Source organism: Stegostoma tigrinum, chromosome 35, assembly GCF_030684315.1.
Source record: "Stegostoma tigrinum isolate sSteTig4 chromosome 35, sSteTig4.hap1, whole genome shotgun sequence".
NCBI classification, from domain to species: domain Eukaryota; kingdom Metazoa; phylum Chordata; class Chondrichthyes; order Orectolobiformes; family Stegostomatidae; genus Stegostoma; species Stegostoma tigrinum.
Genome location: NC_081388.1, coordinates 18,349,109 through 18,364,000, shown reverse-complemented (window position 1 = coordinate 18,364,000; position 14,892 = coordinate 18,349,109). Strand labels below are relative to the sequence as shown.

General features: G+C 44.1%; 1 protein-coding gene across 3 annotated transcripts in view; it reads left to right on the top strand.

Annotated features, from left to right (window-relative positions):
• trip10a (thyroid hormone receptor interactor 10a) overlaps window positions 1-13,850 on the top strand; it is a 130,068-nt gene extending 116,218 nt beyond the window's left edge. For all 3 annotated transcript variants that reach the window (XM_059639887.1, XM_059639885.1, XM_059639886.1), the window contains 4 exons: window positions 4,869-5,001; window positions 5,655-5,773; window positions 10,438-10,571; window positions 12,413-13,850. In XM_059639887.1, coding sequence (XP_059495870.1) covers window positions 4,869-5,001; window positions 5,655-5,773; window positions 10,438-10,571; window positions 12,413-12,567 — 541 coding nt within the window. In that variant the 3' untranslated portion in view covers window positions 12,568-13,850. The remainder of the gene's footprint in view (window positions 1-4,868; window positions 5,002-5,654; window positions 5,774-10,437; window positions 10,572-12,412) is intronic.
• The last annotated feature ends 1,042 nt before the right edge of the window (window positions 13,851-14,892 follow it).

Below are 14,892 nucleotides of genomic sequence, written 5' to 3'. Positions count from 1 at the left end.
AAAATGTGAGGCCGGATGAACACAGCAGGCCAAGCAGCATCTCAGGAGCACAAAAGCTGACGTTTCGGGCTTAGACCCTTCATCAGAGAGGGGGGGATGCGGAGAGGGAACTGGAATAAATAGGGAGAGAGGGGGAGGCGGACCGAAGATGGAGAGTAAAGAAGATAGGTGGAGAGAGTATAGGTGGGAAGGTAGGGAGGGGATAGGTCAGTCCAGGGAAGACGGACAGGTCAAGGAGGTGGGATGAGTTTAGTAGGTAGATGGGGGTGCGGCTTGGGGTGGGAGGAAGGGATGGGTGAGAGGAAGAACCGGTTAGGGAGGCAGAGACAGTTTGGACTGGTTTTGGGATGCAGTGGGTGGGGGGGAAGAGCTGGGCTGGTTGTGTGAAACAGTGGGGGGAGGGGACGAACTGGGCTGGTTTAGGGATGCAGTAGGGGAAGGGGAGATTTTGAAACTGGTGAAGTCCACATTGATACCATTAGGCTGCAGGGTTCCCAGGCGGAATATGAGTTGCTGTTCCTGCAACCTTCGGGTGGCATCATTGTGGCACTGCAGGAGGCCCATGATGGACATGTCATCTAGAGAATGGGAGGGGGAGTGGAAATGGTTTGCGACTGGGAGGTGCAGTTGTTTGTTGCGAACTGAGCGGAGGTGTTCTGCAAAGCGGTCTCCAAGCCTCCGCTTGGTTTCCCCAATGTAGAGGAAGCCACACCGGGTACAGTGGATGCAGTATACCACATTGGCAGATGTGCAGGTGAACCTCTGCTTAATGTGGAATGTCATCTTGGGGCCTGGGATAGAGGTGAGGGAGGAGGTGTGGGGACAAGTGTAGCATTTCCTGCGGTTGCAGGGGAAGGTGCCGGGTGTGGTGGGGTTGGAGGGCAGTGTGGAGCGAACAAGGGAGTCACGGAGAGAGTGGTCTCTCCGGAAAGCAGACAGGGGTGGGGATGGAAAAATGTCTTGGGTGGTGGGGTCGGATTGTAAATGGCGAAAGTGTCGGAGGATGATGCGTTGTATCCGGAGGTTGGTAGGGTGGTGTGTGAGAACGAGGGGAATCCTCTTAGGGCGGTTGTGGCGGGGGCGGGGTGTGAGGGATGTGTTGCGGGAAATACGGGAGACGCGGTCAAGGGCGTTCTCGGCTTGGAGACCGCTTTGCAGAACACCTCCGCTCAGTTCGCAACAAACAACTGCACCTCCCAGTCGCAAACCATTTCCACTCCCCCTCCCATTCTCTTGAGGACATGTCCATCATGGGCCTCCTGCACTGCCACAATGATGCCACCCGAAGGTTGCAGGAACAGCAACTCATATTCCGCCTGGGAACCCTGCAGCCTAATGGTATCAATGTGGACTTCACCAGTTTCAAAATCTCCCCTTCCCCTACTGCATCCCTAAACCTGCCCAGTGCATCCCCTCCCCCCACTGCACCACACAACCAGCCCAGCCCTTCCCCCCCACCCACTACATCCCAAAACCAGTCCAACCTGTCTCTGCCTCCCTAACCGGTTCTTCCTCTCACCCATCCCTTCCTCCCACCCCAAGCCGCACCCCCATCTACCTACTAACCTCATCCCACCTGCTTGACCTGTCCGTCCTCCTTACTATCCCAATTTTATTTGCTCTGTGGGACTTGATCTTTTTTGGTGGTTGTAATCCCTGTCTCTCACTCAGTTGTACAGTTTAGTATAGATATAGGGTACTGCCTTAGCCAAATGAGAAGTGGACAGTTTTGAATTGATCTGCTGCATTGCTTGCAAACTAAATAGCTAGGTTCTGCACTTTTTTTTAGCTTTTCTCTTGATGGGGACTATCCTGCATCACATCCATGCCTTCTTCTCTGATCAATAGCACAAAGACATAGAGCAGTTGCAACTCTCTCTAACAGTTGCTAAAATCGTCGCAGATTAGCTATTGTCTTATGTGCGTCAGTTTCAAATTGAGGAGCAGATACTCCATTAAAGATACATGCATTCAGATTAGGAGCAAGAGTAGACCACACAGCCCTTCAAGTCTGCTTTGCCATTCAACAAGCTGATTTAATTTTGGGCTCAACTCCACTTCCTGTCTACCCCTGACAGCCTTTGACTCCTTTGACTCAGAGGAAGGGGTCACCAGGCCCGAAACGTTAATTATGTTTTCTCCTCCACAGATGCTGCCAGACCTGTTGAGCTTTTCCAGCAACTTTGTTTTTGTTCCACAAACCTGTGATCCTCTGAAAGAAAAGAATTCCTCCTTATCTCTGTCTTCAGTGGGTGGCCCTTTTATTTTAAACTGTCTGCTAACTTTATCTCCCACAAGGGGAAACAGCCTTTCAGTGTCCACCCTGAAGTGAACTGTGAGGATCTTTTATGCTTCAATAAGATCATCACGGGTTCTTGTAAACTCCAATGCTTACAGACCAAAATCCTTTAGCCTAAAATAACCATCTTATTCCTGAAATCATTTGATTGAACTGTCTGTGGTCAAGTTTAAATCTGAAAGGAAATGATCTTGAGGTAGCGTTTGCTCACGCGACAGTAGTAGGAGTTGCCACCTTGTCTCCAGCTCATTATGTTACTGTAAATTATTGCAAATAAGCACTAACACAGTGCTGATTACTGACTGCATTAAGTTACTTTAGGGTTGACTCACATTGAGATGGGTGAGTCAAGTTTGTCTGAGTGTCACTGAATTGCTCATTTATTCTCTTAGCTCCGAGGTGAATTTTTAATTTGAGAAGAGATAAAGCTGAACTCTGACCAGCCACTTATGATAGTGATTCATTGCTGCTTGCATTTTGAGTAAAAGCTGATTATGTCTCTGCCCAACCCCTAGTAAATTACATCTGCAGAATGAAGCATTTACTGCTAACCCATTTATGGTGCGGGTGTTGCAGTCATAATCAGACATTTTACCAGTAGCAAATATTATGTGTCTCATTTTATTTATTTTTACATTCAGCCAATGTGAGTTTTATGATGAAACCACCACGTAATTGAAGAGCAGGATTGTCATAAGAGGAGTGGAGTAAGCTACTTGTATGGCATAGGGGGCCTTATGAGTCTGGTTTGCCATGCAGAGTGATGCCAACAGCTGATAACAGAATTGAACCCATGCTGAGGTTACCATGAACGATTTTGCCATCTCAACCTCTTCCCTCTCTTGATGAGTGGTGACCCTCAGGTTAAACGATCATCAGTCTTCTCTCTCTCTCTAACGAGAGAAGGGCTCTGTGGTCTAGTAAGACTACGACGACTTGACCCTTTGTGGTCACAAGCCCTAGCAAACACGAAACATCATTTTATTTACTGCACCTCGTATTCCCACCCAAGTACTAATCAGGCCTGAGATTGCTTAGCTGCCAATATGAGATGAGATTAGACGTTTTCAGACTACTATGGCCATACGTGAAGTAAGAGGGCTAAATACATTGCAGTGTTGATGAGTCATAGTTGGGGTGGGGGAGTACTTCAGGAAAATCCGTCGCCTCATTTCTCTGGAGCTTGTAGGTGTTTTTCTCTAATTGACCTGTTCAGTGATGTTATTACATACCTTTGGAGTAGATGGGACTTGAACCCAGGCCCTTTAGTCCAGAGGTATGGACACTACCAGTCAGCTGGCAAAGCCTGAGCATCTCAATCGTTCTTGTGCTTATTTGTTTGTTTGTCCCCTTTGACTGTTTTTGGTCTCCAGATGTGAAAAGGACTGTCCCTTGCACTGTTGATTTGCTGGTGGTTCAGAGCATTTATACTCCTCAGCATTTTGAGGTACTCGAAAGTTAGCAGGGAGCTGGATTTAACCTTTTATATCTGGTCCTTAAGATTTCACGCAGAATGTGCTTCACCACCGAGGATAAATAATTTGGAAGTTTGTGTTATGCCCTGCTGCTTCTTGGTTAGTTCATAATGAGTTATGAGCAATGGTATTGGCCACATAACTCTCTACATTACTGCTCCTCTCTCTCTCTCTCTCTCTCTCTCTATTTCTTTCTCACTTTGAACTGTTCTCTTTTCATATCCCAAAAATAGCAGAAATAATTGGCCTGCTCTCCCCCAACCTCATCTCTAATGCTCATACAGGCACACTGATTACTGCCTCCCTTCTCCATTATGGACTTTTCCAGTCTTGGCTGGGGATGGTGAGGGTCACTATGGAAGTTGATGAGAATAAGCTAGCATCTCACCTCTAGCAAACTGACCCACCATGCGCACTAAGAATGTCCAACATCCAAGACATATCTATGTTGGGTGAGGCATGAGAGGATAACTGGCAACAAGTGGAACTGAACCCCAGCTCAATATAGGACTGTCACAAACAGAGTGGAGGGATTTATAAGACATAAGAAATAGGAACGAGCAGGCCATTCGACCCCTTGAGCCTGCTTCCCCATTCAATAGGATCGTGGCTGTTCCAACATTCCACACATTCCCTTTTCTGCTGTTTCCCCATAACCCTTGATTTCCTGACTGATTTAATATCTATCTATCTCAGCCTTAAACATGCACAAGGAGTCTGCCCCTATAGCTGTGAGTGGTGAGGAGTTCCAAAGACACACTGAGTGAAGAAATTCCTCCTCCTCTCAGTCCTAAATTGACTCCCCTTTACTCTGAGACTATTCCCTCTGGTCCTAGACTGTACTGTGAAGGGAAACATCTTCTCAGCATTTATCCTGTCAAACCCCTTAAGAATCTAGTAATGTTTCAACGAGATCACTGCTCATTTTGCTAAACTGTACTCACTAGTCCCATGCAGTTTAGCCTTTGTTTATTTAGACAATGATCCCAGGTATGGAGGCATTCAATTTGGTTCCAACATCTGGTTTATGTTTTGTACATATGGCTAGGAGTCGATATGGAGGGTTAATGTTCCGCCTTTATTTGCTCTCTCAGTGAAGCTTTAGATAAGATGAAAGACGTTTATCAACGTAACCCACAGATGGGTGACCCAAACAGCCTTGAGCCCAGAATAACAGAGACAAATCAACAAATCGACAGACTACGGAGTGAGATTCAGAAATATGAGGTAAGAACGTGTAGTTTACTTCTTTGGGAAGTGGGAGTGTTTTAAACCCAGATCTGCAGTGATACAGAAATCTCAACAGGAATAATTAATAACTGGCAAATGTGAGGTGGCATTATGGTTTGGAGTTGGGCTTCTGATAATCTCTTATCTAACGGACGCAAACCAAACCCTCAAAACAGCCCAAGAGACTTCACCATAGTGTGCCAGCAAAGTACGGCTTTCTGATTTAGTTCGGGAGTTCCATTCTGTTTCCCTGTGAGGAAGATGCACCTCCTCAAGTTAAACACAATCTGAGCAACAGTAGCACAGACCAATCAGCTAGGGAATCAGGTGGGAGAGGTAACAGTAAAGGATGAGAGAAAAGTGTATGATGTAAACGATGATATCAGAAAAAGCTGGAGAAATTCAGCAGTTCTGGCAGCATCTGTGGGGAGACAAATAGTTAATGTTTTGCATCCATTATAACTCTTTTATTTTTCAGAGTTAGAAAAGTAATATTGGACTGGAATCATTAACCCCGGTTTCTCTCCACACTGCTCTGCTGAGATTTTCCAGCCCTTTCCGTTGTTATTTCAGATCTCAAGCATCTGCAGTACTTTGATTCTATGCATGCAAATGATATGCTGCAGTGAGTCTTTGGTTTTGTTTTGAAGATATGGTTGGCTGATGCAGAAGCGAAACTGGTTTCACGCAATGACAGCTTTGTGCAGTACACTCCCCACTGTGAGCGTTCTCCCTCCTTGAATAACAATGGGTCACATGATAAAGAGAGGTAAGTGAGTTCTTTGGATAGTTCTCCTGATTTCCATTCATTTGTGGCAATTTAAGTCATTTATTTCAAACCCTCTACTTGTTTAGGCCAGTAAATGGAACTCATCTCCACCGGTTGTTGCTGTGCAAACCAGTGCCAAGTCAGATTCATGACCTAATCAAGCTCTTAAGTAATGCTGTTTCCAACTCCCCTGCAGAATCACAGAACTGTTACAATCCAGAAAGAGGCCATTTGGCCCATGGTGTCTGCGTTAGCTCTCTGAGCGCTTTCACTTGGTGCTGATTTTTCCTCATAACCCTGCACATTGTTTCTCTTTACATTATCATCCAATGCCACTCTTGAATTTCTCCGTTGAACCTGCCTCCACCACATTTCCAGGCAGTGCATTCAGAACGTAATCACTCATTGTTTTGAAAAAAGTTATTTTTTTCCTCCTGTCACATTTGCATCTTTTGCAAAACGCTTTAATTCTGTGCTAGGATAACGCAGAGTGGAGCTGGAGGAACACAGCAGGCCAGGCAGCATCAGAGGAGCGGGAAAGCTGACATTTTGGGTCGGGACCCTTCTTCAGAAATTCTGTGCTGTCTGGTTCATGATTTTGTTTAGGAGTGGGAACATTTTGGTCATGACAAACTCATGATTTTGAGAACTCCTTTCCAATCTCCTCTTGCCCTTCTCCTCTCCGAGGGCACATTCGTGTAAACCGCTCCTGCAGTCTTTCCTATGTATTCATATCTTTCCTATTGTGTGGCACCTAGAGCTGTACACAGTAGCTCAGCTGAGGTCTAACATGGATCTTAAGTTTATCATAACCTCCTTGCTGTTGTACTCAATGCCCCCAATTAAACCCAGAATACTGTATGTTGCATTGACATTTCTGTCTGTCTGTGCTGTCACCTCTTAATAAATCATACTGTTTGTTTTATATTGTCTCGTCGCGTTCTTTGCACCAAAGTGCATCCCTAAAATCATCCACGATGAACTTCATGTCCCATCTGTCCGCCCATTCTGTCAATACCCCTTTTTTAGGTTAACACTGTCCATCTCAAAGTTTACACTTCTGTGAAGTTTTGAGTCATCTGCAAACTTGGAACCTATCCCCTGCAATTCAAGATTTAGATCATTTATATTAAGGAAAAGCAAGGGACCTGATATCGATCCTTGGGGAGCTCCACTATAAACCTTTTGGTCTGAAAAATATACATTAACCACACTAATCATTGCACTGTTTCCTATCCTTCAGCCAATGTTGTATCAATTCTTAGTCAGGTATGTGCTCCCTTTGCACCAGTGAGTCCTATATAGGTTCAAGAGCTAATTGTAGCTAATTCTGGTTTGTTTGGATGATTTATCTAGCCACATGGCAGAATTTAGATTTATTTAGATTTATTTGTCACGTACGAAGTATAGGAATACGTAAGTACAGTGAAGAGTGCACAAAGCCGCCATTCATTAGTGCCCACTTGGTTGCAAAAAACAGAATTGAGTTTTAAGAGTCAAAACGTTAGCAAGAAAAAGAAGTGTCCAGATCCCAGAGCGTGGTATTTAGATGATTGTAAAGAGGCGTGTGCAATACTGGGGTTGTGAGTTCGAGCCCCACCTAAAACAGCTTTCGGGTGGCACAGTGGTTAGCACTGCAGCCTCACAGCATCAAGGACCTGGGTGCCAATTCCAGCCTCAGGCAACTGTCTGTGTGGGGTTTGGACATTCTTCCTGTGCCTGTGCGGATTTCCTCCGGGTGCTCCTGTTTCCTCCCACAGTCCAAAGATGTGCAGGTTAGGGTGGACTGACCACACTATGGTCCCCATAGTGTTCAGGGATGTGCAGGTTAGGTGGAAGTGGGAAAAGCGATGTTACAGGGATGCTTTTCAGAGGGACCTGATGGGCCAAATGGCCTGGTTCCACACACAGGAATTCTATGATTGTATGATAAATGCCCTAAAGGGTTGTACAGAATGGCACAGGAGTACTGCTGAGTGCCTGTAGAGGACAAATAGGGCTTCATTGCCCGAAATGTAATGAGACAGGAATAATTAATGATGTAATGAGACAGGAATAATAAGGAGCAATTAATGACCTTATAGTTAGAGATTGTCTTGGAAGGAGTGATCACAGTATGATTGAATTTAGAATTCAGATGGAGAGTGTGACGGTAAAATCCAATACCAGGGTCCTATGCTTGAACAAGGGGGACTACAATAAAATGAGGGAGGACTTGGCTAAAGTAGACTGGAAACAAAGATCTTATGATGGGACAGTTGACAAGCAGTGGAGGACTTTCAAAGCAATTTTTCAAAGTGCTCAGCAAAAGTACATTCCAATGAAAAGGAAGGATGATAAGAAAAGCGGTAATCTGCCATTGGTGTCTAAGGAAATAAGGGAGTCTATCAAATTAAAAGAGAAGGCACACAAAGTGACCAAAAACAGCATGAAGATTGGGAAATCTTTAAATGACAGCAGAAAGTCACAAAAAGAGTTATAAAGAAAAGCAAGATAGAACATGAGAAAAAACTAGCACAGAATATAAAGACAGATAGCAAAAGTTTCTACAAGTATATAAAATGAAAAAGAATGGCTAAAGTAAAAGTTGGCCCTTTGGAGGATGAGAAGGGGAATTTAGTTATGGGTTATGATGAAATGGCCGAGACATTGAGCAGGTATTTTGTATCAGTCTTCACAGTGGAGGACACTAATAACATGCCAGTAATTGACAAAGAGACAAAGGTAGGTGAGGACCTGGAAACAATCATTATTACGGAAGAGGTAGTGTTGGGCAAGCTAATGGAGCTAAGGATTGGTCAGTCTCCTGGTCCTGATGGAATGCATCCCAGGGTACTAAAAGAGATGGCAGGAGAAATAGCAGGTGCACTGGTGGTAATTTTCCAAAATTCGCTGGACTCTGGGGCAGTCCCAACAGATTGGAAAACAGCAAATGTGACACCACTGTTTAAAAAGGGAGGTAGACAAAAGATGGGGAATTATAGATTGGTTGGCTTAACTAATGTAGTGGCAAAGGTGCTTGAGTCTATTATCAAGGAAGAAATAGTAAGGCATCTCGACAGAAATTGTCCCGTTGGGCAGACGCAGCATGGGTTCATGAAAGGCAGGTCATGCTTAACAAATCTTTTGGAATTCTATGAAGACATTACAAGCCAGGTGGACAATGGGGAGCCAGTGGATGTGGTTTACCTAGATTTCCAAAATGCCTTCAAGAAGGTGCCGCACATGAGGTTGCTGAATAAGATGCATGGGGTTAGGGGTAAAATATTAGCATGGCTGGAGGATTGGTTGACTGACAGGAAGCAAAGAGTGGGGATAAATGAATGCTATTCTGGCTGGCAATCAGTGACTAGTGGTGTGCCTCAGGGATTGGTGTTGAGACCGCAATTATTTACAATTTATATAGATGATTTGGAGTTGGGGACCACGTGTAGGGTGTCAAAAGTTTGCAGATGACACTAAGGTGAGTGGCAGAGCAAAGTGTGCAGAGTACTGTGAATCTTTGTGGAGGAACATAGATACATTGAGTGAGTGGGCGAAGGTCTGGTAGATGGAATACAATGTAAATAAATGTGAGGTCATACATTTTGGTAGGAGTAATAGTAAAAGGGATTATTACTTGAGTGGTAAAAAGTTGCAGCATGCTGCAATGCAGCGGGACCTCGGTGTCCTTATCCATGAATCACAGAAGGTTGGTCTGCAGGTACAAAAAATAATTAGGAAGGCAAATGGAATTTTGTCCTTCATTGCTAAAGTTTAAAAGCAGAGAGCTTATGTTGCAGCTGTACAAGATGCTGGTGAGGCCACACCTAGAGTACTGTGTGCAGTTTTGGGCTCCTTACTTGAGGAAGGATGTACTGGCACTGGAGGGGTGCAGAGGAGGTTCACTAGGTAGATTCCGGGGTTGAGGGTGTTGCCTTATGAGGAGAGACTGAGTAGATTGGGATTATATTCATTGGAATTCAAAAGATTGAGGGGGGATCTTATAGAAACATATAAAATTATGAAGGGAATAGATAAGATAGAAGTAGAGAGGATGTCCCACTGGCAGATGAAGCTAGGACAAGAGGGCATAGCCTCAAGATTAGAGGGAGCAGATTTATATCTGAATTGAAAAGGAACTTCTTCACCCAGAGGGTTGTTAATCTGTGGAATTCCTTGCCCAGTGAAGTAGTTGATGCTACTTCAGTAAACATTTTTAAAGCTAAGGTAGATAGTTTTTTGAACAATGAAGGAATTAAGGGATACGGTGAGAATGCGGGTAAGCGGACCTGAGTCCATGAAAAGATCAACCATGATCTTATTGAATGGCAGAGCGGGCTTGAAGGGCCAAATGGCCTACGGCTCCTAGTTCTTATGTTCTTATGAAAGGTGACATCTCAGACACTGCAGCACTCCCTCAGCATCCTGCAGACATTTGCAGTGTAAGCCTATATCTTCTGCTACTTATGACATGGGCAACAGAGTCTTGAATGAACTCCTGTTTACATGGGGTAAGATGTGGGGCCAGCCAGGAGTATATTGTCAGAGTTAATCTGAGGGCAATAAGTAATGAACACAGGCCCATATGATTTGGGGACTTACCCATTATGTCTGGTTGACACCTGGGATTTGAATTCAGAATTGGTTTTAAATTTTGTTTCGTCCTTTTCTTTCTAAATCAGTCCAGACACAACTTATTCTGATGATAGTGGCCAGGAACCATTGGTGCAGCCTTCTCCCGTCTCAGAGTTTGATGATTTTGAGGATGATCTTGCCAATCCAATAGGAAGCTCAACTGCTCTGTATCCATTTGACGGTAAGATGGACTACCTTTCTGAAACAAACGAGGCAGAAGTGACGTTGCTGGGAAAATGAACACTGAACCTTCATCTTTGAGCAAAACCTACTACCAAGGGGTCATATCTGAATGCAATGCTTTTTATTGGGAGCTCTATCTAAGTGACACTTAAGGTTTAAAATGTGGCCCAATATTAAAAATCTACAAGGTTATAAGAGGCAGAAACCAGATTTGTATTTTGCTCAATACAAAATGCAGTCTGTTTTAGATTTTGACACTAGTTACAGAACACAATGCTACTCAGTTCTCCACCCTGGTTCTCGTTTCCCCTCCATATGCCACAGCATCCGTGTCCACCTTCCCCATCTCAATGTGCTTTGTCACCACTACCTTCTGTATAAAGAGTGACTTCCACACATTGATGTCCGTCACATGCACCTAGTCACCCAGCATTAAATTATTCCTAATGAGATTCTGTCTATTCAGAAAGTTCTACTTTAGATATTTAATCTTTATGCAAATATTAGACAAGGTCATGAGTTGACAGTGAACCACATATCAAACCTTTATCTGTGTAAAACCAACCAAATTTGTACACAGTAGCTAGAATTGAATTTACTGCAGGACTGCTCATGGAACCAAATCAATGCTTGACAATGTGTCTCCCACTCCCATCCCCTCTGCCCCAACCCAGACTGAGAATGATTTTCCACACTAATCAAATATTTGTAACTTACTCAACTGCAGCAATGAGTTCAGAAGGGGTGTGAGTGTGTGTGTGAGTGTGAGAGAGAGAGACAGACAGAGAGCTTTTTCCCATTTCTTTGTTCCTTTTTTCCGTCCATTGACTCAAAATAGTTTCATCAGGCACCTCTCCCAGCAGCCCATCCCAGTCTTTGTGTGCTCACCAAAGATGTTGTGTTTGGGTCACTGTCTAATTGTATTTATGTTCAGGTAGCAAACTAGAGCAGAAATCTGAACCCCTCCATCAGTACACCATCCTTGAGACTATCTCAAAGGCACACCAATACTAGCTATGACTCAATCTGATCATTTGGCATTGATCATTAAGTAGCTCAATTCCAGAATGTTATGGGACGCTTCACCATTCAGCCTTGGTGGGGAGCTCTCTTGTTTTCTCTTGAACATAAAGAAACGCTGCATTTGTATGGTGACTTCCCAACCCTCAGGATATCCCAAAGCATTTTAGAACTGGTGTTTGTTCTGAGAGTATAATCAGTTTATAGTGTAGGAAACCTTACAGCTATTTTGTGTGCAATGAGCTCCCATCAATAGTAGTGTGATTGTGACAAGATAATCTCTTTTATTTCAGTGATGTTGGTTAAAGGGTTAAAAACTTTTCTGCTACAATTATTTTTCAGTTGTGCCAGGAAATTCTTTAAGTCCATTTGAAGGGAGAAATGGACGTCACTTTAAAGGCTAATCCAAAGGCAGCAGTCCACCAGTACTGCACTAGGGGCGGCAGCCTTGAGTTTGCACTCAAGCTTCAAGTGGGACTGAAACCCAAAACCTTTTAACTCCGAGGGGAATGGTATCCACTGAGACACCATTTCTACTTCCTCACTCCAACCACGCCTCTGGTTCATAACTTTGTAATTGTAATTGAACTCTGAGAGTCTGAATGGAGGTTGTCCTTAACATCAAGAAATTTCTGGACACATGATGTGGAAATGCGTTGATATAGATGATCAGCCATGATCAGATTGAGTGCAAGAGTGGACTCGAAATAATGCATGGTCTATAACCGCTCCATTCCAATCTCCCAAACACATGGACATGCATCTTGAAGGGCTGCGTGGGCAAAACAGTGACATATCACTCTGGTCTGTACCTTGCAGGTAACAGTGAGGGCACTATTCCAATGGCAGAGGGAGAGGTTCTTCAACTGATTGAGGAGGACAAGGGCGATGGATGGACCCGGGTGAGGCGGAGCGACGGGGAGGAAGGCTATGTACCCACCTCCTATGTGAAAATCACCCTCAACAGGAAGTGAGCCAGGATCTGCTAGTGGTCATAGGATATTTTATCCTCTGGTTCACAGTGTTTCATTTTCTTTCTTTGAACCAGGATGGAGCAGACAGAGCGCGTTCTGTGGGACGGATGGCTCCATGGACAAGTGGGAGAGGGACAAGGGTTAACCAACCCTCACTGGTATTCACATTGGAAAATAAAAACCCTGAGAGTCGCTTAGTTACATTTGTAATACCTTCGGCACATAATTAGGAAAGCATCTATGATCTTTCAGTCCACTGTAGGATGACTCTGTTGAGCTGCAGTTTATGCTGGTACAATAAATACCCACTCTAATGTATATAATATGTTGTAATAACTGTATTTAGGGATGAACTTGCTGATCACCGATGGCATCTTTTATATAGATATTTTGCATAGAGTATGCGTTCCCTTTGTCCACATTTGTGGAATCATTTCAGGTGAGAAATAGGACAACATGCCTTGAAGGGCCTGTACGAACCGGATGATGTTACTTGCATGAGAAGAACACTGAACTGCCAAAGCACCCCGTTGTTTAAAATTGATGTCGTGGCTTTGTTAGAAGGATATGAAAAGCCTGCGAGAATTGGCCCGCGCCTGTTTCAAATGCAACAGGGCGCTGGGTCACAGGAAAATCCGAGCTCTCCATGGAGCTGCTGGGATCCACCAAGAGCACATGAACAAGTAAAAGCCGACACTAAGATGTTGCTTGCCTATGAGTTTAGGGTATGGATGATGGGCTCTTCAAATGACTGGGTTTCGGGGAACAACGGTCCCTGCCCAGCTTGGCAACAATCACGATGGTCCTTTTTTTTTCTTTAAAACCGGCACTCGCAGCCCATTCAGCCTTCTGGGATTTTTAATGAACATGATTGTGGTGATGTCTCTGAAAATATAAATAAAAAGGGGAAGGTGGCAGTCCCAGATTCAGGGGCATACCTGCCACACTTTTATCATAGAACATCGACTGGAATTATCACCAAATTTACTGGTGTTTTAAGCATAAATCATTTGGAAGGCAGGCATGAGTTGAGCATAGCAGCAAATTCTTCCAGAGTTGATACATAAGTGGGGAGTCCTGATGCAAACAATCATGTCAGTTCTTTGGTGATGTTTGGTGAGCTGTTTGGAATGTAGCCTATCTGTTATATCATGGTGCAAAAACTACATAATGAATCATTTGTGATTGTATCGTAGACTAATAATGCACTTGACGTTACAATAGGACAGTAACATGATTGTTATCCCACCTGGTTTTAATCCTGTAATAAAATGCTATTCCAACTGAGGACTCCATGTCTTATCAACTCTTATAAATACTCAACAGCTTGTGTCAAAGTTGTCTAGACTTGGTGCTTTTTCTCCGCTGGGCATCTGTAATCTCGTCTGTCATTTAGGCAGATCCAAAACAGAACTTTGGATGGAGAGATATTTTGGGAAGAGAGGGTGAGATAGAGGAGCCTGGGAATTTGTTCCTTCTCCACATTTCTTCTATCTGGGGCTGATGATCCTGAGAGGAGAGTAAACCCTCCACGCTACTCATCCAGAGATAGTAGGAACTGCGGATGCTGGAGAATCTGAAATAACCAGGTGTAGAGCTGGATGAACACAGCAGGCCGAGCAGGAAGGCTGATATTTTGGGCCTGGACCCGAAACGTCAGCCTTCCTGCTCCTCTGATGCTGTTTGGCCTGCTGTGTTCATCCAGCTCTAACCATGTTATCTCACACTCTACTCATCCACTTTGCACGCTGTATTTTTCATGCTGAGACTTTGTAAAGCACCCTGTGATGTCTTTTTAAAGAAACCGCAAATGTTGCACAGCTCGCACCCCAACTTTCATGTCTCCCTAAAGGCCAATGATTGACTTACATCTGGGTTACTCACTGATATCTGGCTTAGGTCACCAACTGTGATCAATGCAGCAATTCACCAGATTAAAGAAGGACATCGTTACTGGGGTTTTGTTTTACTCAACTGTTCACGGTGATTAAATAACCAAATGAGCCATCCTGTACTCCAGTTTCAGGGTATCGTAGATGTTGTACAGGGATGAAATACAACTTGTATTTATAAGGCATCCTAAGTATAGAAGCAGTCGCTAAAGATATTGAGCCTTTGAGAGGCAAGTTCAGAGATGTCACTAGAATGTGTGGTGAAGGTTTGAGAAGGATCTTAAAGACAGGTGATTCAGAGATAGTAGGAACTGCTGATGCTGGAGAATCTGAGATAACAAGATGTAGAGCTGGATGAACACAGCAGGCCAAGCAGCATCAGAGGGGCAGAAAAACTGATATTTCGGGTCTGGACTCTTTTTCGGGTCCAGAC